The 20,735-nt window shown below is 43.6% G+C and overlaps 1 protein-coding gene and 1 long non-coding RNA gene across 3 annotated transcripts in view; one reads left to right on the top strand and one right to left on the bottom strand.

The window, feature by feature from the left end:
- Nucleotides 1-1,964: 1,964 nt before the first annotated feature.
- On the bottom strand, nt 1,965-4,445 carry LOC116960891. The gene is made up of 2 exons (XR_004406658.2): nt 4,268-4,445; nt 1,965-2,445 (listed from the first exon to the last, which is right to left on the bottom strand). It is a non-coding gene; the product is annotated as an uncharacterized LOC116960891 (long non-coding RNA).
- Nucleotides 4,446-4,985: 540 nt separating this feature from the next.
- USP25 (ubiquitin specific peptidase 25) overlaps nt 4,986-20,735 on the top strand; it is a 94,353-nt gene continuing 78,603 nt past the window's right edge. The window contains exon 1 of one of the 2 annotated variants that reach the window (XM_042788596.1): nt 4,986-5,222. In XM_042788596.1, coding sequence (XP_042644530.1) covers nt 5,178-5,222 — 45 coding nt within the window. In that variant the 5' untranslated portion in view covers nt 4,986-5,177. The remainder of the gene's footprint in view (nt 5,223-20,735) is intronic. The other variant, XM_042788594.1, reaches the window with a different exon arrangement.

The following is a 20,735-nucleotide window of genomic DNA, read 5'->3' as shown; positions in this document are numbered from 1 at the left end:
TGTCATCATGTTCAATGAGCATTTTCTTGAACAGAAAGCAAGAAATGACTGAGAAAATTAATGGAAAACAAGAATGTGACTTTTTACTTTGCAGGAAGTTCTGTCATTTCAAAAAAATATATTCAAAGTAAAAATAAATAAAAAAAAAAAAAAAGGAATTTTCCACAGAACAGGCTTAATTACTTTGTAATCCAACATAAGTTGTTTAGACCTTTAATATCCAAGTGTTACTCACCTGTGATGCTAAAAATTAAAAAATGTTTGAGCTGAAATAATTTCAAAATAAACATTGGAAGTAATCATTCAGTAAAGTCTAAAATGGGGAGTGTTAATTATTATTTTACCTAAAATGAAATTCAGCAGAGAGAGTAATTTGTTGTGAAAGATGCTCCTTTAAATGAGTTACCTTTTCAATGATGGAAAGAAGTATTTTGGGGAAAAGTTCTGAAACTTTCTACTACTTGATAAATGGTAATACCTATTGGTAGGACTAGTATTCATTGCTGAGCTCTAAATTACCTTCAGCCACATCGGAAAAAACTGTAATGCCTCTCAGGAAAGCTGTGTGAAATATATGATCTATGCGCAAGTGTGGTCAAGAAAGTAAATAAAATGTAAAGACAGCTAAGGTTAAATGTAAGGTACTTGAACCAGGTTCTCAGAGAATCCGTAATTTCTGTGGAATTCAGCTGCAGCTACATGGATTCAGTACTACAAATCTCAGAATTTTTATTTTGAATGTAGCATCTGACTTTTAGAAGGTATATGAATAGGCAACTAATATCAGGAAACAACTGGAAGGTGAAGGACTTTCAATTTAAGATATATAGATGATGGTATGTGAAGTTGTGTTTTGTACAGCAACAGAAACTACTTTCACATAATTTTAGTTTTAGATTTGCAAAAGGCTTTCAGACAACGATTGGTCTCTTTTCTGAGTTACAGCTTTGGTTAGGTTTGGTTTTTTTTTTTTTTTGGTTCCCTTGGGGAATAGCCCACATAAGATTTTGCAAGCGCAGAAGCAATGTTTGAACGGTTACCAATGACGTAGAGAGCAATCGTCAAATTATGATTTAAAAGGTGTTGTGCTTAAAAAGCTTCTTGAGTGGCAGTGGTTTTCTCTCACGTGGCTGAACTATTTGCTGCAAAGCAAAAAGGCCTAAGTGAAAGCACTCCAAACTGGGTTTTCTAATTGCAAATCCAGAGAAACTATTCTCTAGAGTTAATTACAGAAGCTGTGCATTTGTAGTGTTTACAGCACTTTTTAAAGCAGTGCTTTCTCATGGCCAATATAGCTGGTTACACATTGGGAAAACCAAGATGTCCCGACTTGTACTTCCCCAGCTGTAACCAATGCAGCCACAGTATAATTAAAGCCCTAAATAAATGATGCACTTAATTAAAGACAAAAACAAGCCTATTGAAAACGGAGGGAAATAATGAGCTATTTCTTGTAGTACATGATCTTTGTATACAATAAAACATGTGCTAAAGTGTTTTGTGGTTGGCTGGCATTTTGTTTGCTCTTTACAAAAATGGGAAGACGACAAGCCTCGTGAGCAGGAACAAGGCTTGCACCCAACAGGCAGCCTGCAGATCAGAAAGGCGCGATCACTTACTGATGTAAGAAATAGGTGAAACAAAGCTCGACGGGCAGCATCGCTCAGCCTGTGTCACCCTCTCTTTTGGGCCGGCACAGCGGTTTGTGCAGCCAGTCAGTGAACCATTTTGAGGAACTGATCTGGCGGGGAGGGGAGGCTGTGGTTGTATTTCAGGTGGATCTCTTCTCCAGCGCTGCTGGCGAGGAGACCATGCAAACAGGGGTAGCCTTGCCGAGGGGACCAAGCAGCTGGAGGCAGAGGTTGTGCAACACATTGCCAGAAGTTTAACCACCAAAGCCTGTAATATTGTCAAAAGGCGAGGAGCAACTAAGGGGAAATACGACACACTTCTGGGAAAACATGTATAGCTATGCCTTATACTATTTATTAAAGGTACACCGACCAATTTGTAACCAATGATATAAGCAACAGGAAGGGATAAAAAAAAAAAAAATTTCAGCTCTTGAGACTCATAAGCAAATGTATTCATGCAGCCTCTGATCACTTCTCTTTCTGTGCACTAGTACCATCAATAAGACTAGCAAGAAAATGGTTGCAGCTCTGGAAGTGTGACAGCTAAATGATCACTGCAGACTAGCAACAGAAGCTCAGAAATTTAAGACTGTGGGCTCTTTGTTAAGGTAGCATGTCTCAGAAACAGTACTTTACAGGCACTGCTCTGTGGGAGATTAGACTGTATTATGTAAGTGAAAAAAGCAAGTCCTCTATATGGTTCTTTTTGTGCTGTCCCAGCGCAGGTGTGACAGCTTTTGGACCTTGAGTTATCATGCTGAATTCTCTGCTAGGTTTGCACAAAATCCATCTGAGCTCCAGTCAACAGGATCTGAAAGCAGAAAAGGAACAAAGGGTGAAACAACCGATCTGATTTTTTAATTTCTTCTGAAACGATAGTCCCATAATATAGTATAGACACTATGGAATACTAATAGCATCAAGTCAAGAGCTCCTTCTAAATTGTGGCCCTGACAAAATCATTAGTGCTTTCTGATGAGGTATGAATTCCAGTCTTGTGCTCAATGTACTTCACATAGAGCTTGTGCTGCAAATGGAACATGAAACTCAGTTCCGTCTGGTTTCCAGCAACACCATATGTACAACAGAATCCTAATTTGCATGGCTGTGGTTCAGATTATGTATTTCAGTGATAAATCCCTGTCTAAGGAGTGGATTGCTCAGCCTTTTTTTTTTTTTTTTTTTTTTTTAAAGGAAGTGAGGAAGGGGAGGAGCCCTTAAAAGTGACAATTTTGTTGGGGAGGGAAGAAGGAAAGGAATTTAATGGAAGACGATACTTTGTCATCTTATCCTGATTTGAAAAGAATGGGATAATTTCTTTCCAGCTCTTCCTTTTTGGGCACATTTTACCTGTCAGGGAAGGTATTCTATTGAGTTAAATGAAACAGAGGAAAAACTTGGAAAAATTACTGCAAGACAAATGTGTTTTTTTTTTAAAAATGCTGCATCAAAGCAAATATTTTAAAAATTATTTAAGCAATCAATAGATTTGATGATTATCTGAACACAAATACTACAGCATATGTCAGAAACACAGTGTACGAGTTGTAAAATTGTATGAGAAAAAGCATGACTATATATTGCAAGAGATGGATAGAAGAATTGATCTTGTACTCAGACACAGCAATGCAACAGAAAATGTCTTTTAAAAAAATCCCCAAACTACTACTGTTATCTTTCTTACATGTAGCCATCAGTCTGAGCAGAGATATTTTCTGCTCTTACCCCCAGAAAAGTAATTTGCAAGCCATTTCTGATCTCATTATATTATCTGCATAGTTTCTTGACTTTTGCACAATAAATTCGGTGGGAACATTCATTTTAAAAATCACCTTGTACATTGCAGCATAAAAGGCAAAACATTAAAACTGATACAATCTATGAGCAAGAAACCTTTGAAGAGCAAATATCGATCTAATGGCAACCTCTCCTGCACAGAAGCTACAGAGAAGTAAGGCAGCGTTTGCAGGTTGTCACGAGCTGCGCAGAAATTGGTGTTTTACTTAAAGCCCGAGATCTTGCAGCAATGTTATTACCTGATAATCTCAGCTCTGAAAAGATTCCTACTCTACTGTAGCGAGAGGGGGGCACTGAATTAGAGACTCGTAAACACTAAGGCTCCGTGTGACAGCCGAGCAGTTGCCACAATTCATTTCGTTGCGTTAGGGTCCCAACTCAAGACTTTTAGGTCCTCGAGGCTATCAGAACCGAGCTGCTCTCCTCAGCTTTTTCCTACGGACTGAGCTTCAGCAGCTGGAGACACCAAACCGAGATGCAGCCACCACCGACTGCGCGGGCGCCCGGAACGCGGGGCGGGCTCCCCTGCTGCCCTGCACCCGCTCCTGTTCAAACGCATTTTGGACGGCCCCAGTACCCCCGGGACTCGCCAAGACTGGCTTTCCCCTGCTCGGGGTGATGCCCGGAGCCGAGTCCTTTCCCTCCTTTCCCTTGACTCCACAGCGTGGAGCGACAAGAGAGGGACAATCGCCTTCCTAACACCGTTTATCTGCGGCGTCAAAACTCACGGTGGGTCGCCGAGACCCGAATCCCTCCCCATACTTTCATCAGCAGTGAAATAGTTAAGGACGTTCCCGTTAAATTTGAATGCTGAACACCATCACCTCGCAGCTCACCCAGCTAAGCCTAAGCAGGGAGGGGAAGATCTGCAAAAGTGCCGTTTGGTGCTGGGGCTTGCTGTCGATACGGGCAGCCTGCGCTGGAACCGGTCAGGAATTCCCCGCAAAACCCCGGGAGAGCGCCGGGTTCTCGGAGCCGGCGACTCTCGGGCTGGGCTGGGCTGGCTGCAGAGCAGGCCGCCCTCGCCCCCCCCCCACGCCACGGGAGAAGCCCGCAGCTCGGCCCACGCAGCCCCGGCGGCAGCGAGGGGCTCGCCGCTGCGCCGCGGCCGCAGTTCCCCCGGGGCGGCCGCTGCGGAGCCGGTGGGGGGGAAACCCGGCTCCCCCTCGGGGCGCAGCGCGGCGGGGCCGCCTCCCTGACGGGGGCGGAGGACGCGAGGTCCTTCCCGGCGGGGCGGCCCGGGGCACCCGTGGGCTCAGCTCCCCCGGTGGCCACGGCCGCGGGGGCACCGCCGCCAAGATGGAGGCGGCCGGTGTCAGTGCCGCGGGGAAGGAGCGGGGCGGCGGCGGGAGCTCCGCCCGGGGCAGGTGCGCGGGGCGGCGCTGCCCCCGGGGAGCCGCTGCCGGGCGGCGGGGCCGCGGGCCGGGCCGGGCCGGGCCGAGGGCGGGGCGCTGCGGGCAGGCTGGGCGGCGGCGGCGGCGGCGGCGGGGGCGGCCGCGCTGGGAGTGACAGCGGGGCCTGAGCGGTTCCGCGCTGCCCCGCGGCGGCCGCCCGCCCGCCCGCCTCGGCGGCCCGCCCGCCTGGCGGTGACTCGGGCTCCCCCTCCCGTCCCTCCCCCTCCTCCTCCTCCTCCTCCGCCGCCGCCGCCTCCTGCTCCGCTCGCCCAGCCCGGGCCCGGCCCAGCCGCTGCCGCACGGCGCCGTCGCCCGCCGAGCCCGGGGCGCAGCCGGCAACCGCGCGGGGGCCATGACGGTGGAGCAGAACGTGCTGCAGCCCGGCGGCGCCGCCAAGGTGAGACACCGGCCCGGCCCGGCCGCTGCGTCAGGGCCCGGCCTGCGAGCCGGCTACGCGCCCCCCTCGCCGCCTCCCTGCCCGCCGGCCTCGCCCGGGCCTGGCCCCCTCCCGCCGCCGCTCCTTTCCTGCGCCGCTCCGGCGGCTGCCCCCGCCCCTCCGGCAACTTTTCCCCCCTCCTGCAACGAGGGGCGCCGCCTCCCCCACCCCCCTCCCGGGGCCGTGGGGCAGCTTCCCCCCCGGGGGAGGAGGGGGCGGCCTTCCCCGCGTCCCGGCCTTTTCCCGGCTCCTGGCGCTTCAGCCATGGGCCGGGGCGACAGCGGAGCCGCCGGGGGGGCGCGGGCGGGGAGCGGGGAGCGGGGAGCCCTCCCCTCGGCGCCCCGCCGCTGCCCGGGCCGGCGGGCGGGCAGCCCCGGGCCGGGCCCGGCCCGTTGCACCGGCGGAGCAGGGGGCCGGGGAGGGAGACGCTGCCCAGGCACGGGCGGGCCCCTCTGCGCCCGCGGCCGCGGGAGGTGAGCGCGGTGCCCGGCGGCTGGCCCAGGGCGCGGCGCTGCCCCGCCGGAGCGGGGAGGTGCTGGGCTCCGGGGCTGGGGTTAGCGGGTGTCCGGGGAGGGGGGCGAAGCGAAGGGCAGCGGTTAGGAATCTCGCACTGCACACCGGCAGTTGCTGGACTGTGTTTCTTAGTCAAAAATAAAAATGGACATCTTCTAGAGGTGTCGCCTTTGCCTGAAGTGAGCTGAACTGGCAAGAGAAAGACCTAAAATTAAATCACGCTGCTGTTTATTTTTTATTTTTTAAAGGCAACTGTTGCTGATTAACGCAACTGTTCTGGTTAGTGATATGTCTGCCTCCCCCTCACCGACTATTTTTTTTTTTTTTTTTTTTTTTTTTTTTTAATGGCATGTGATGCTTTTATAAGAGGATAGAGATATACGTGCTTTGGTATAGTCAGTGCGGAAGTTAAATGGCTCCAGTCGTAAGAGTGGGCAGTGGGAATGTGGTGATTAAGGTATAATTGGTTGAAGTGGTACAACTTGCATTCAGGAAGCTCATTTGGAGGGAGAGGCATGTCTCACCAAAGCCAGCTATCATAGTTGGGAAGTAGTTAGCGCTGATTTTGGCCGCTTCAGCAGGAAGGCAAGGGCTGAATGGTCTAATTTTGTCTCTTCGTTCCTCAGTCGGTAGTGTTGTCAATGGGGGGTGTGCTAGCAGGCCAAGATAGCAGAGTTTTGCTGCCAGGTCCCGTGCTATGTGTGTGTCTTCTGTGTTTAACAACTTCGTTTGTTGCTGCTGTGCACCTGACAACTTTCGTGAGTGAGGTTATCTTTTAAAAACCCTGTTGTTGGTGGTTTACTTAAATATCCCTTAATTATCCTATCAGATACTCTCTTATGTAATACCTGGTAGACGCTGGTCAGAGCTGTGTATTTGTATTTTCTGTCAATTATCCTGAAGAAGAAGTGTTACGGTTTTCAGCTAAACTACTGCTTGCAGGTCAGTAGTTCAGGACTACTTTGGTTTCAAATCGAGGATAAGCTTAAAGAGAGGTTGGAGATTGATTGTGGTAGATCACCTTGTAATCCATACTGCTGTAAAATATGAAATTAGCAGTAATTCTGAAGTTGTCATCAGCATCTGTGGACAATGGTTCTTCGTCTAAGTATCTAGAGAAACTGTATAAAATAACAAGATTTTTCATGACAGGTACTTGCTTTTTTATTTCCACTGAATCATCTGGTTATTATATTATCTGAAACTCCTTGCTACCTATTTTATCCCAAATTACATGCTAGGGGAGAGGCCAATCTTGAGAATATATTGCAAAAAAGTATTGTTTGACTCCAAAGTGAGTATCTCATTGCTTAGTGAGACAAACAAATAGCTAATTGGATGACAAACTTTAACACTGTTTGGCTTATTTGCATGTCAGAAGAACAATTATGAAGGTACAGTGGGCTGATGCATGGTTGAAAGGCGGAGAGGTTACCATGCCACTAACTCATAGTCTTCCCTCAAAAGAAGAAAGTTCTGTGCTCCACAAATAACGAGAGTTTGTTCTGGAGACCTCAGAGTCTGTCATGATTGTTTTCTGTTAGTGTGAAGAAACCACATACAAGCAGAAATATATTGGATTTCCAAGAGATGCCTGAGTCATCAGCATACCTTATTCAGAACTGTGGTTCCCAACATTGTTCATCAGATGTTTTCTTACTGTCATACAGGAAGTATGTGTCAAACTTCAGCAGTACTTGGAGATGTAAGTTTGTATTAATAAATGCTTTAACTACAAACAGCCCATTTCCCACTGAAGCTATCTTTAGTTTATTGTGAAGTTTAAGCATCTGGATAGAGTCAAAAGAAATTTTTTCTTTCATGTTTACTGGTCATCTTGACTCCTAGTTAAAACTTGTAATTTATCTCCCGAAGCAAATAATTAAGCACATTAGTCTCGTTCCTTGTAGCTCTTGTGTGCTTCTCTAATGTCGTTAGGTGTCTGGAGGTTATATGTAGTGTTCGTATGAATTCTAAAGCATGTGAGTAAAGGTAAATGTCCTGGGAAGTTAAAAAAAGAAGTAGCTTCCCTTTTTGTCCTGCCTCTATTTCTGTCCAGTAAAATCCTTTTTGCCAGGCATTTTGCTGCTGAAGAGCTAAGACGTGTACTGCTGCAGGATTACCCGTGCTCCGGGCAGTCCTGCGCCGCTGCCACAGAGGCAGCTTCTGCTGATGCGCGTGTACATTGGTTTTCCTCCCGGAGGAAGACCGTCCCAGGCCTCCCCTCACGGGGCACAGACTCTTCCCTTGGCCAGCGTCCCTTGGGCAGCGGGGCCAGCAGCAGAGGCTGGGGTGAACGGTCATTTTCCTAGTAATCGGAAGAAGTGCTGTGGAGAGGTCATACGTGTTTCAGCAGTCACAGCTCTAACTAATAATTACCGTGGTGGCCATCTCGGAACAGCAGATTGAAGAAGCTGGGTTTGAAAGGGTGACACTTAGGTGGCCTCTCAGCAATGTGTATTATCAAGTTCTGCTTCTGGAGAGAGGCGGAGTGTTGGTTGATACATGGATTTAAAGTCTGTTTTATCTGTCCTTTGGTTTCCCACACCCACTGTTATTTCAGACCTGTGATTCAGCAGCATATTGGCAGTGTAATCACAGGAATAGTGGAATAAAGTTAGGTGTGTCAGCTCAGCTTGTTTTTTTTTTTAAAAGAAGCACAAACCATTAAGGATGTTTACCACTTGAAATAATGCATGGCTTAAAGCAAGGCCTAATGCTACTTACTTCCTCTCCCTTGCTCTTTTCTAGGTAGTAAGGAGGAAATTATGCTAGTTTGTGTGTGCTTCTGCTCTATTCATCCCCGTGTATTTGATATAATTATTATTGAAATATTTAGTTAGTAATATGGTACTGAATGCTCTTCTTTCCTGAAAGCAATAGCTACTAACTTCTTAATACTGTGGTAGTTGTTCATAAGGAAGATGATACAGTTGTATGTCTCCAGCAGCTGAAATAGGGATGTTGATGCAGTCTGGAATGGCAGGAGTTGATCACAGAGAATACCTACTGACTTGGTACGCAAGGAAGGTATTTTGGGAGTTGTGCTCTTTTTTTTTTTTTTTTTTTTTTTTTTTTTTTTCCATCTCGATAGGTGGCAACCTTCCAAGGATACAGCCTTTAAAATCTTTGTGTTTTGTACCGTTGAGTTTCCTGACTGACCGTTTATTTGCCTGGTAGATCTGAGAGGCTGCAGGCTCCTGCTGTCATCATGTGGCCAGAGCTGCTCTTGCCTGTGACCAACATGCAGGTGTCCTCCCAAATCTGAGACCTGCACCCTGGGTCATGTAATGGGGGTGGGTTACAGATCTCCCCATGAACAGGCTGCCTGTATTTGCACTGTGGGGCAGGCCCGCTCCTTGCATGGTGGGCTTGAATATGGAGGGACGTTATACCTCCTACTGCTGGTATTGAAAGATCCATTATCAATTTTGGCCAGGGTTAGCAGAACAACCAGACTGGTCTACTGGAAGCATTTGCACTGACTACTAAGTAATTTGCAAAAATTATTTGAAGTGCTGTGGAGTTATGCTTTTAGAGAGACACATCTTGTTATATATTAAAAAAGTTTGTATTACTTGTAGTTACACCTTCTACATAGATTTCTATTTGTATTTTCTGAAAGCTAGAGCAAGGTGCAAAGGTCAGTGATTCAAAGTAATTTTGTAAGCCATTGTCAGACTGATATGCTGAGTGCCTTCTGGTTTTGTGAGTGTTCTGATGGATTTTGGTGCGTGTGGGGTGTGTGTATTTGTGGTTAGGGTTAGTGGTGGGTTTTGTTTTTCTTTTTGGCAGCTATGCAATCCTGCAGAATATTGGATTTTTTTTATTAGTATAATATGATAAGAATCTGCACCTTTCTGAAGCCTTTAATATCAGTTTAAAGCCTGTTGCATTCTAGAAAACCTTTCACAAAAGTTCAGTAGTGATGTCGGTTGTAGTAGCAGGAGATTATAGCTATAGTGCTATCATTAGCATTTGTCTGAAATAATGTCTTTAAATACCTTGGTCCACACCTTGAAAGAAAAATACTGCTTCAGAATATGAAAATCTAAGGCTTATATATTTTTCTGGTAACCTTTTGCAATAATATTTTAAAATATCTTTAGTACTTCCTAAATAAAGTATTTTTAGTATAACCCTGTATCTGGATCTACTAGGAGCAGCAGTTACAAAAGATGACAAAACCCATCAGCTTCTATGAAAAGGTCAAAAAGCAAATTATCCATATCTCAAAATAGAAAAATATTTCACATTTTTAAAAGTGCTTTGTAAAGATAAGTGGGAGGATAATTGAGCAGTTGCTTTTCCTGCACTTTTATGCCTGAAAAAAGATGTTAAGGCAGGAAGTAGCATCTCTTTAATCCTGTGAATTCAGCTGGTGTTCATAGACTTCTCTAACTGAAGAGGAGTGAAAGGTACAGTTTCTGTTCTGGTTTTGGCTAAATCTTCTCCCTGACTGAAGAACCCACCCAAGTGATGACAGTCCGATTATTCAGTCAGCGAGAAGCTGCCTCCATAACTTCAGTGATGTGAAAGGTTGTGTTGAGGGATGTCCTGGGTGCTGGGGAATGCTGCAGTGGCTCCGCTGTTAAATTGAGCCGATGCTTCGGCTGACTTGGAGGCTGCCTTTTCAGGCCAGGCCTAAATCTTCCAGAACTAGCTGGGTGGTGTCTAACCGTCACACATTACCTCTGCCAGAAATTGTTTGGGGTGCAGCATCAGTCACCCCAGTACACCTTTTGTTGTTGGTGCTAGTGATGGAGGGGTTATCAAGATGCCCAGGGGTGCAGCCACGATTCCTTTAGGTTTTATTGCTTTTCAATTTCTGTAGTGAAGATGCTGATTTGCAATTTCCAGCTGGTCATCTGGCAAAATCTGAGTGCCAAACGTGACATTCCTGATACTCTTTAGCATAAAAAATAATCAAAAAGCCTGAGAGCAGTGTCTTCCCTTGCATGTTTCCATGTAGGAATACATTCCTTCAAAAGCCTGACTTCTTGAGTTGATTTTGTTTGGGCTTTGTTTTTTAGTGGTTTTTTTTTTTTTTTTTTTTTTTGCTTTTTTGTTATTGACTTGCACTTATGGAACGGAGCTCTTAAAAATCTGAGGGAGGCGTGTGTGTGTTGCCAGGACCTGGACGCAGACATGAAAGGCTTTTGTACTTTCACTGAGTAGGAAAGCCACAAGTGTGGGAGCAGCTTTGCTGGGAAACGAAAGTATCCTGAGCGATTTCACTTTCTTGTTCTCTTGTGATACCCAGTGTAGTATGTAAGGGCTGGGAGGGCTGCACTGAGTCACAACTCGGTGTGTGTGTATTTCGGGGTTTTCTGTTTGGTTTTGTTTTGGTGTTTGTTTTTCTTTTAAATGGATGTGTTAAACTTCCCCATCAAAACCTAGTGACTGAGTTACCAATTGGATGGTCTTTAGTCAGCAGATAGACATTTGTAATTTGAGAGCATTCAGCTTCTCACCGGGGGGGCTGTTGACTTGTAGCATCACGACACAAATAGCAAGCCAGAGTATTAGGTGAGCAATGTAGGAGAGGCTGTTGTGACAACGTATTTCAAAATGATTTTATGAATTCAGGGTAGACTTCAGTCTTTTTTTCACGATAGAAAATAAAGACTGCTTCTGCTAGCTGATGATTACGCTTCATTAGTAAGTTAAAGAAGTTGAAGAAGTACCTGCCAAGAGTAGAAAATATTTGACTGGAGTGAATCTTAGCATAACCAAGTTCAGTGAAACTAATATAACTCACATGTGACTTCTGCTGGTGAGCTAAATATGCAAGAGGTGGCGTGGTAATGGGTGGTCAATTATAATAGAGAAAAGCTAGTACTGTGAATCACAGTAGTTAGTTGCATATGGATCTATGTAAAGCTGAAAATTTTCTGATAAATTCTTCATCTCTTGTGATTTAAAAAAAAGGGAGAAAATAAGGTGACAAAGTAAACTAAAGCTGTGGGGCTGAAGTAAAGATGAGGTGGTGAGATGCTTTACTACTGAACAGGATAGTGGGGGCATGCATTGCATAGTGATACACACTCAGTCTTTATGCCAAGTAAATGGAAATACTTTTTCCCGTTTCCTGTGTCAGGTTGGCAAATGGCATCTTTTGCTATTTTTTGTAAACATTTATAACTTTTAACTTGGCAACAGTGCATCTGAAAAGTACATGTCAGATTTTTTAATGTTACCTTAAATTAATGCTGTGGTGAATATAAACGTTGTCATAAGCTGTACTGTGCCAACACACTTCAGCCAAGCTTGCAGGTAGAATGGAAAGCGGCCTTAGTGTGTGCTGTGGTTGAGTACAATCTTGAGTACAGCACTGAAACTTCCACTCTCTTATTGTACTGCAGGCTTTAGATCTCTATCACTAGACTTCTTTAGGATTTTAAAACTTGCAATAGACAACGGGCTCTATGGCCAGTCAATGGAAAATTTTCATGAAACTTCTTTGAGTAATCCTTTCCATACCACCTTCTGTTCTATGTTACCATTCCAGTTTTCAGAAGTGAATAAAGGGTCTGTCTCTTTGCTGCAGCAGGTTATGCCTCCCTGACTGAGTATTTGGGGTGAGTACTCTGATCTGACATCTGGAGTGGCAAAGGTGTTGTGCTACCTTCTGCTGATAGCTGCAGGGCTGTATCTTCTGGTAGAGGGGTGAACTATGTAGTAATTTTCCTGGTGAATGTGGTGCAGAATCTGTGGTTGTAGGCTTTAACATGAATGAGTTATCAACTCAAAATGTTGCTTGACATTGAGTTTCCTGTGAAGTGATCTGAAGGAAGAATTGGGTCCTAATTGGGTAAAGGACAGGTAGACAAAATGTCACGAGCAGGACATGGATAATTTCAGTTGTCTGCAGCAGGCTTTGTTAGTTCTTGTCCACTTAATTATGGGCTATTTTTCCCTATATTTAGTAACATCATTAATGCCAAGCATTTGAAAATCATGATGAAAATATTGAATCTATTTAGACGTAGACTCTTGCAGTTTAAGAAGGGACTGATTTTTTTTTTTTTTTTTCAGTTAAGTTTTGTAGTTTTCATTCTTTTGAAAATGTCATCAGCAATTTTTCTTTTCTTTGCCATAATGGATGAAATTCAGGAGCATGTTTAAAGCCATCAATATGAGAGTTTTCCTGAAATGCAGTGATGGGACTTTAACAGAAACAGCACTGTCGAGAGAGGTGGCAACACTGAATGTCCACAGTTTTAAATAGCTCTCTGAAGTAAGAATGTTGGAGAGGTGGAATCCAAAGAACATGAGGCATGAAACAGCTTGAAGGCTGGAGTGCAACTAGCTTAGCTTTAGAAACATCACCTGACACATATTTGTGTATGTAAAACACTTTTTTTAAGGCAACAGAAATATTGGTATGCAAATTCTAACAGCTTTTATTCCGAGATGCACAGCTTTGACTCGATGCTTTTGTTGATAGTAGGTTTCTGAATTATTTTCACTGGTGGATTCTTGCTGAAAAAAATTATACACTGTACAACATTTCTTTTAAAATGTTTGTTATCAACTGATTGTCAACAGTCAAGCTTATCAAAGTTTAGGTGCCAAGCAAATGCAGATTGTGCTTAAAATATCCTTGACTAAAGCCTTTTTAGCTATCAGGTGAAAGTGTATTTTTAAGCTTTACAGTAAGCACATGTAGACAGAATAACGTAGTTAATGAAAGCTTTTCAGAGAGGCAGTAGTGTTTTCAAGGCATGATGCATAACTATTTAATTGACCCTTGTATTTTACCTTGGTCTAGGCAGAATTAATGGAAATTATTGCACGTGATACAACTTTATATGCCTCTGTGGCTCCTTCGTACCAATTGACATGTCATCATTTCACTCGTGTTGTACCCCATAGTCCAGCAGGCTCCCTTTAATTAAGACAGGATGCTCTCTTGACATTAGGGTCTGAGTCGAAGATGTGAATTTTTGGATTGTGAATTGTGTAGCTATGTTTAATGCCATCAAATACTTTTGATGAATAGTAGGTGCTGGGCTTGAGTTTGTGCATGGTATCTGATAGCTGTTCTCACAGCTGTATGACTTCAAGAAAAGTGAGATATCTGTGCTGAAAATTTCTATTCTTATTCTCAAACCAAAAATGACTCTCTCTGAATTTAAAAAAAATTTCAATTAAAAAAACTTTTTTTTTGAGAAGTTGAATTTAGCTGTGTTTTTACTCTGATTAAGCTAGGAAAAAAAAAAGAAGTGCTACATAGAAGTTGAAAATAGTACTCATTTACATTCAGGTGTATGATTTGAGAGTGATTTAAAGTAAGCAGCTGGAGAAGGCTGCGTATGTACAGGCAAGTGGCATTCTTCATTTTCTTCAGAAAAGGAGGAGATGGCAAGAACAGGTTCCTACTCCACTTTATTTCTGTGTTCGGTTTCATTTTATTCCTCTGAAAGTTAGCAGCTTTGAAAAAAGAAATTTCTCCTGGGACCACAGCTCTCGGAAATGTACTTTTTTTTTGACACTTTCCAAAATGCAGAGGTATAAATGGCCTGGTTAGAGGACTGAATATGGTGTACTTCATCATATCCCAGAAATCTTACAGAATTGCTTTCTCAGTTATAACATATTTTGCATATTTTTAACTTTTGCTTTGTTTTGGTACAAAATTGTGCGAAAATATGTAAGAGAAATTTTTAAAGTTTGTAAATAGGATTTTTATTTACTTATTATTTTTAAAAGAAACTTAAGTAGGTTTTAGACATCTTGCAGAGTTGTTTCTCTTCATGGGATTACCAACTTTGATGTTTGTCAGCTTCTTTGCTTCAGATTCTGCTTCTGCCTCTCATGTAATTTCTCACCTGTTTGAGGACAGTGCTCTTTTCATTTGGAGGCTTTCCCATTACTGTTTTATTTTCTTACATTAGAACCTTTTAATTATTTCGTGGTAGTAATCAGCAAGCTTTTTTTAACTCGGGCACCTACACACACTTTTTTTTTTTTTTTTTTTTTTTTAAAATGAGGTACTAGAAATAAGTCTTCTCTTTCACTTTTTATTCCTTTACTTTTGGAAGTTTGAAAGTAACCAATATCTTACTTGCAACTTTTTAAAAGTTCCCTCTAGTCTTGCATGTGTTTTATGGGACTTGGTGCTGAAAGCCACAGAACATCTTGTGACAACCCTGGCTCGACCCTAATCGTCCCCTTGCCTGAAGCTGACTGGGCTGCTTTTTCGGGTGCAGTCTGCTGGGTAACCTCTGGATTTATTGGTGGTGAAGGTGGACGGATTTTGCCGTCATCACCAGTTCCAGCTCTTGCTGACTTGGTGTGTTGACTTGAAGCTTTTTCTGGGGCTCATTTAAAGATAACTGGTGAATGTGCTACCTACTTCCCAGTGCTGAGTGGAGGTGTGTGGGCAGTGTACAGGCTCAGCCATGCTGTTACGGGCCAGGGAAGGAGTTTGCAGCCGCCTGCTATCCCCAGCAAAGATGCTGAAGTCCCTGCTGCTTCGCAATCTGACTGAGTAGAAAAGGGTTGAAGATTTTGCTGTTGGAGTTTATTATCTCCTTTGTCTGATGGGAGAATGTGTTGGCATAGTACTGCTGCTAGGAAGGCAGCACAGAATTTTAATTTTTTGTTTCAAATTATTTTTCAAAAATGTGAACTCTTCAGAGGAGTCTTTCATACCCCTTTTACTTGAGACAGCCTGTGTAGTTTCAGCTAGGTATGCAGTGATGAAGGATGGCAGAAAGTCACTATTGGTGATACTGCCCCAACACCACTGAGACAGGGAAGACCTACAGGGCTAAATTATAACAAATAGTGGTTATAAACCCAAGTTGTCATAAGTTTCTTGAGGCCATGTGTTAACAGAATACAAAATGTTCAGCTTTCTGTGGAAGCTGACACAAACGTGCATTTTAATATCAGGTAATTCAAAGTCCATTTAAAAAAACCCACCAGAGATTCTTAAGATTGTATTTTTTCCTTCTCCTCGAAAGAGAACACCTTAGAAAATTTCAGTTGTCCTCTGGAGTGCACTGCTGAATTTACTAGTTCTTTAATTGCGAGGTAGTAAAATTATATGCTGATCCTCAGTACAAATCGCAACACATCTTTAAACACTATCGTGTCTCTGTTGTGTTTGAGGTTCATTTTGATTCTAATGCCATCTGCATCCTAATGAAAACGAAAGCTGCTTGCTGACCTTCACAGGCGGGCAGTCCGTGGTGTGCCAGTGGCCCTTCTGCAGGGGCGCAGCGAGCGCCGGCGGCTCCCTGGCGCTGCACCCGGGAAAGCCTGTCTCAACAGAGAAGCTGGAGCTGCTGTCAGAAACGCATCACGTTGCAGGCAACCTGTTAAATACTGCCCCAGATTTTAGGTGACAACGTTAGCTGTAGTCTTGTTGTTCTGCTGAGTTTATTTATTTACTTATTTATTCTCCTCAAGCTAACAAGGTGTGTCTCTTCACAGGATTTCTTTTTGAATTATTAGGGAGCAGGATAAGCTATTAGGTAATTTTAGTGAATGCTTCAAATAGTAGTGCATGACTTTTCTGATGGAATTTCATCTTGTAATGCACCTCAGATTAAAAGCTGGGGTGGAGGTGATCAGTTGAGGCTGCAGGATGAGTTCACCTATGGAAGACCTCACTGCAGTGGGGTGGAGGTGCTCCCCTCTGCTCTTCTTCCCCGGACCCCTGTTTCTTTTTTGAAGAAAACCTCACCTAATTTCTTTTTGCCTGGGAAGTGGGCAGCATGGTTGGGAGCTATGTGCTGGCTGGCTGGGCTGCCAGGGAGCCCGGGGGTGCTGCTGAGGGTGTTGGGGAGCCCGGGGGTCAGGCTGAGCTGCTGGACCTGGCCTTGGGCTGCCGGGGCTGTTGCTCTCAAAAGACGAGAGGGCAGGAGTACCTGGGTACATGCACACTCTGTGATCACAAGGCCCATTTCTTTAGGAAATCAGGTTAGTAATTTTTTTTAATCAGGCTAAATCTAAAAGCCTTTATTGAAAGTTTGTTACGTTTGTTGTGGTTTTTTGTTGTTTTTTTTTTTTGTTTGTTTGTTTTGTTCTGTTTTTTTTTGTTTGTTTGTTTGTTTGTTTTTTTTTTCTATTCAAAACAGACAGCTGAGCTCTTTGCCCAAATGTGTCCCTGCTGTTGAATACCATGGACTCTTTGTAATGCAGACCTGTCTTAAAAGTACAGTTTAATTTTTAATTAGGATTTCCATGCTGTACTATTTTGAATTTTGTGTGGAAAAATTGTTTATGAAATATTCCCTGGTGTTGCTTACCTAGGGCATGTAGTGGAGTTGTTTGAGATGAGGTGGGATCTTTGATACTTGTGCCATTAGCAGTTGCAGTAGGTAAAATCTTTCCGGATGTGAAGACCTAAACCAGGGAGCGGAGAACAGTGTGTGAGGTTTCAGCTGTGCAGGAGTGGGCCCGAGTGTGTGCGTTCATTTGCGTGGTGTGCAGCTTTGACCACCGAGACACACCAGGAGTATCAGATCCCTATTGCTGTATGAATTCTATATTCATCTCTTGGAGTAAGTTTTTTACAGTAGTGCCTAAGTAGGACGAGGACTGCAGGAAGCTTTTTTCCCCCCCTCAGTTTCTCTCACTGCATAAAACCAGGATTAAAATAAAGGTAGAGAAACAATTAATTCTAAGGCTACTGCTGCACAACAGTTTAATCCAGTGGAAAAAGGTACAGCCTTGATCTTGTCCTTTCCCTTGGTCCACCCTTGGCTCTCACTAAGTCAGCAGGAAATTAATTAAAAGCAAAGAGAAGCTTTCTGATGGTTTATTGAGAGCCTGGGCTGGCTTGCCAGAGGTTCAGGCAGGTGGCAGTGCTGGCTCAAGGGGAGGAGTGGCTTGTGGCCAGAGCTGATGGCATCAGGCAACACCAGCCTAGGCTGGCCAGCACTGGCAGGAGCTACGACCTGGAAGGGGCATCTGACTCCCCAGAAGCAGCCTGTGGTCTGACAGACCCTTTGAACTTCATGGTTTGCAAGTGTTGTGGAGGCTGGGATCCCACCGATTTGCGGATGCTTGAAGCTTCCAGAGTTGATTAGTTTGTTCCTAGAGTTGTTGTCCTTATTATCGTAACGGCAGAGCGAGGAAGATAAGGGCCTCGCTTGATGTTTCTTGGGAGCTCTTCTGTATTGTGTGGAGCAGGGTGAGATTATCATGATGGCTATTTGGTAAAAAAAAAACATAAAAAATCTAAATGCTTTCATGGGCTAGCAGGACTGCCCTCTCAAGTTAAGAGGTAGGTTTTAGCCTGTCAGAGACAGGTAATAAATGGGTGATGAAAGGACTGTGAAGAGCCTCATACACGAGCCAGAAAAGCTTGGGTTTGGCTTGATGGGTTAATCTGTGTTTGGGATGCAAAGGAAAATACCTAAAAGTGGGAAGTTAAAATGTGGATCTTTGCAGCATTGTTTTAGACCTCAGAAAGACAAGATCTTATGAATAGTTTAAAAGACATTCAAAAAGACATTTTTAATAGCTTCTACAGTAAAATTATGATACCCTAGGCAATAGTCTTTCTTGTGAGGAGAAAGCTGTGTCTTGGTGATACTACCTGGGCAGACACTGTAAAATTTAATGATTAGGCATGATGGCAAACGTCTACGAACAGACAAAAAAAATTAAGAAGGAAACTTTCACAACAGAAAGTAGCCAGGGGTGACTGGACAATACTTATGCATATGTATGTGTATGTTTATATGCATGCACAGTTAGCTGTATGTCTGTCATGCTCCAGCCTCCTTCTCCTTTGTTATGGTTTAACCCCGTCAACTAAGCATCATGCAGGCACTTGCTCACTCCTCCCCCCACCCTGATGGAACGGGGAGAATTGGAAAGGAAAAAAAAGTAAAACTCATGGATTGAGATAAGAACAGTTTAATAACTGATAATAAAATAAAATACAATTATAAGTGTAATGAAAAGGAAGATAGCAAAAAGAGAGAGAAATAAAACCCCAGAAAGACAAGCCATGCCCCATGCAGTTGCTCACCGCGCACTGCCCAATGCCCAGCCAGTCCCCGAGCAGCGATCGGCCCCTCCCAACCAGCTCCCCCCCTGCTTATATACTGAGTGTGATGCTCTGTGGTATGGAATAGCCCTTCGACAAGTTCGGGTCAGCTGTCCTGGCCATGCTCCCTCCCAGGTTCTCCTGCACCTCCTCCCTGGCACAGCACGGGAAACTGGAAAGTCCTTGACCTAGTTGTTTCGAAGTAGTGTTTATCCTAAAATATCAGTGTGTTATCAGCATTATTCTTACACTAAATACAAAATACAGCACTGTACCAGCTACTAAGAAGAAAAAATAAATCTGTCCTAGCTGAAACCAGGATAATCATGTCACCTATCATTGAGCCCATTGGCTTTAAGTTGCTGTGGCTTATACATGCTGTTGGCAGCTCTCTTGATGCTGGGATCCGAACATGTCAGGGTGGGGCTGGGGTGTGAACCTGGGCTGGAGTGTGCTGCTGGGATGTGGCACTGCCCAGCTGTTGTCCGTGGCTGGGGTGTCGGAGGAATCCTTCTGAATTTTATATGTATAAACATGTGCTGGTGCTTTGAAAGACCCTTTCCCTCCGATGCCACCAATAACTTTAATCACCCATCAGATTTGAATTGCAGCAGAGATATTTTTGCTAATTACTGTCACAGTTATTGGAGTGTTTAAGAATCAAAACCAATTTTTGTGAAGCAGGTTTTCCCATGACCACTCCAATGAATACAATCTGAAGTTTAACTTGCATCTTCTTAAGTGAAACAAAAAGTCTCCTTGGTTTTATGGTAGTTAATTAATTTTTAGAGCTGCTGTCATTACTATTGGGAAGCTAGCTGTTGTGCTGAGCAGGATATGAGAAATCGTGATGGTGGTTTAAAACACACAGACCTTAAAACTCTCAATAATTTTACATTTCTGATACCTTTTATGTTTTCAGTAAGTACTAGGGCTGCTATCCTTTCTTGGTTATCAGCCTGTCACTGGAGCTTGTTTAGGAATAGTTATCAGTAAGAGCTAGAAATATGGAATTTAACAATTCTTCACGTGCTGCTTCACTCAAACAGTGGTGTTCATAAATCAATTCATAGACTAATTTTAAGATAGAATTTAAGTTACATTTCTGCACTCTGTTCCTTTTTTGGTTTGGAGGAATGGTTTTAAACCATGTTGCTTTGATGGAAATCATAAAATATTTGAGCCAGTTCACACTTTTGCTGTTGTAGATCACACAGTTTATTATTGTGTTCTTGCAAATTAGTTTAAATGGCTTTGCTGCCTTCCTAGTGTTTGCTTTTGCTTTGTCTTTATAACGACTATTCCTTTTTTTTGTTGTTGTTGTTGTTGTTTTGCTTTTTTTCACTGGAGAAAATGAAATATTTTGACAATATAAACTGGAAATGTTTAGTTGTAATCCAGTCAATAGACCTGGACGCCAGGGCTGAGTTTCAGTACTTTGGTTGCCTGAGGGAAAAATAAGACAAAATCCACTAAACACATTCAAGAAAGTGTTTATGTTGCTTTCTGAATGCTCTCCATGTTATCTATCATATGTGTGTACTCACTGGTGCCTCTTGAAGCTACATTATTACTCTAAATCTTCAGCACTCCAAAATTTCCATAGGAAGATCCATATAATAGGGTGGTGTTTCCCCCTTGCTTTATTCTTTTCTCCCCTGAGCTGTGTAAGAAATCTGGCTTTAGGGTCACATTCTTTCCCTGTGCTGTCCATATGAATGTGGGAGAAAGGGTGTGAAGCCTCTTTTCCTGCCTGTAGGTAAAATACTTTGGAAATTCAGAGACTTTCCTCCTGTGAACTGAAAGGGTTTCCTGCTCATTGCAGGAGTATTACCTGCATAGGTGATGATGATTTGGCTCACATTTAACTTCTATTTTTTTTTATAAATGTGTATAATTATCTGAGGTGGGTTTGCCTTATATTTAGTGTCAGTAAATACAAGCCA

Source organism: Tyto alba, unplaced genomic scaffold (genome assembly GCF_018691265.1).
Source record: "Tyto alba isolate M040663 unplaced genomic scaffold, T.alba_DEE_v4.0 Super-Scaffold_14, whole genome shotgun sequence".
Taxonomy (NCBI): domain Eukaryota; kingdom Metazoa; phylum Chordata; class Aves; order Strigiformes; family Tytonidae; genus Tyto; species Tyto alba.
The sequence above is the reverse complement of the archived record's forward strand: the minus strand, read 5'-3'. Positions and strand labels throughout refer to the sequence as shown.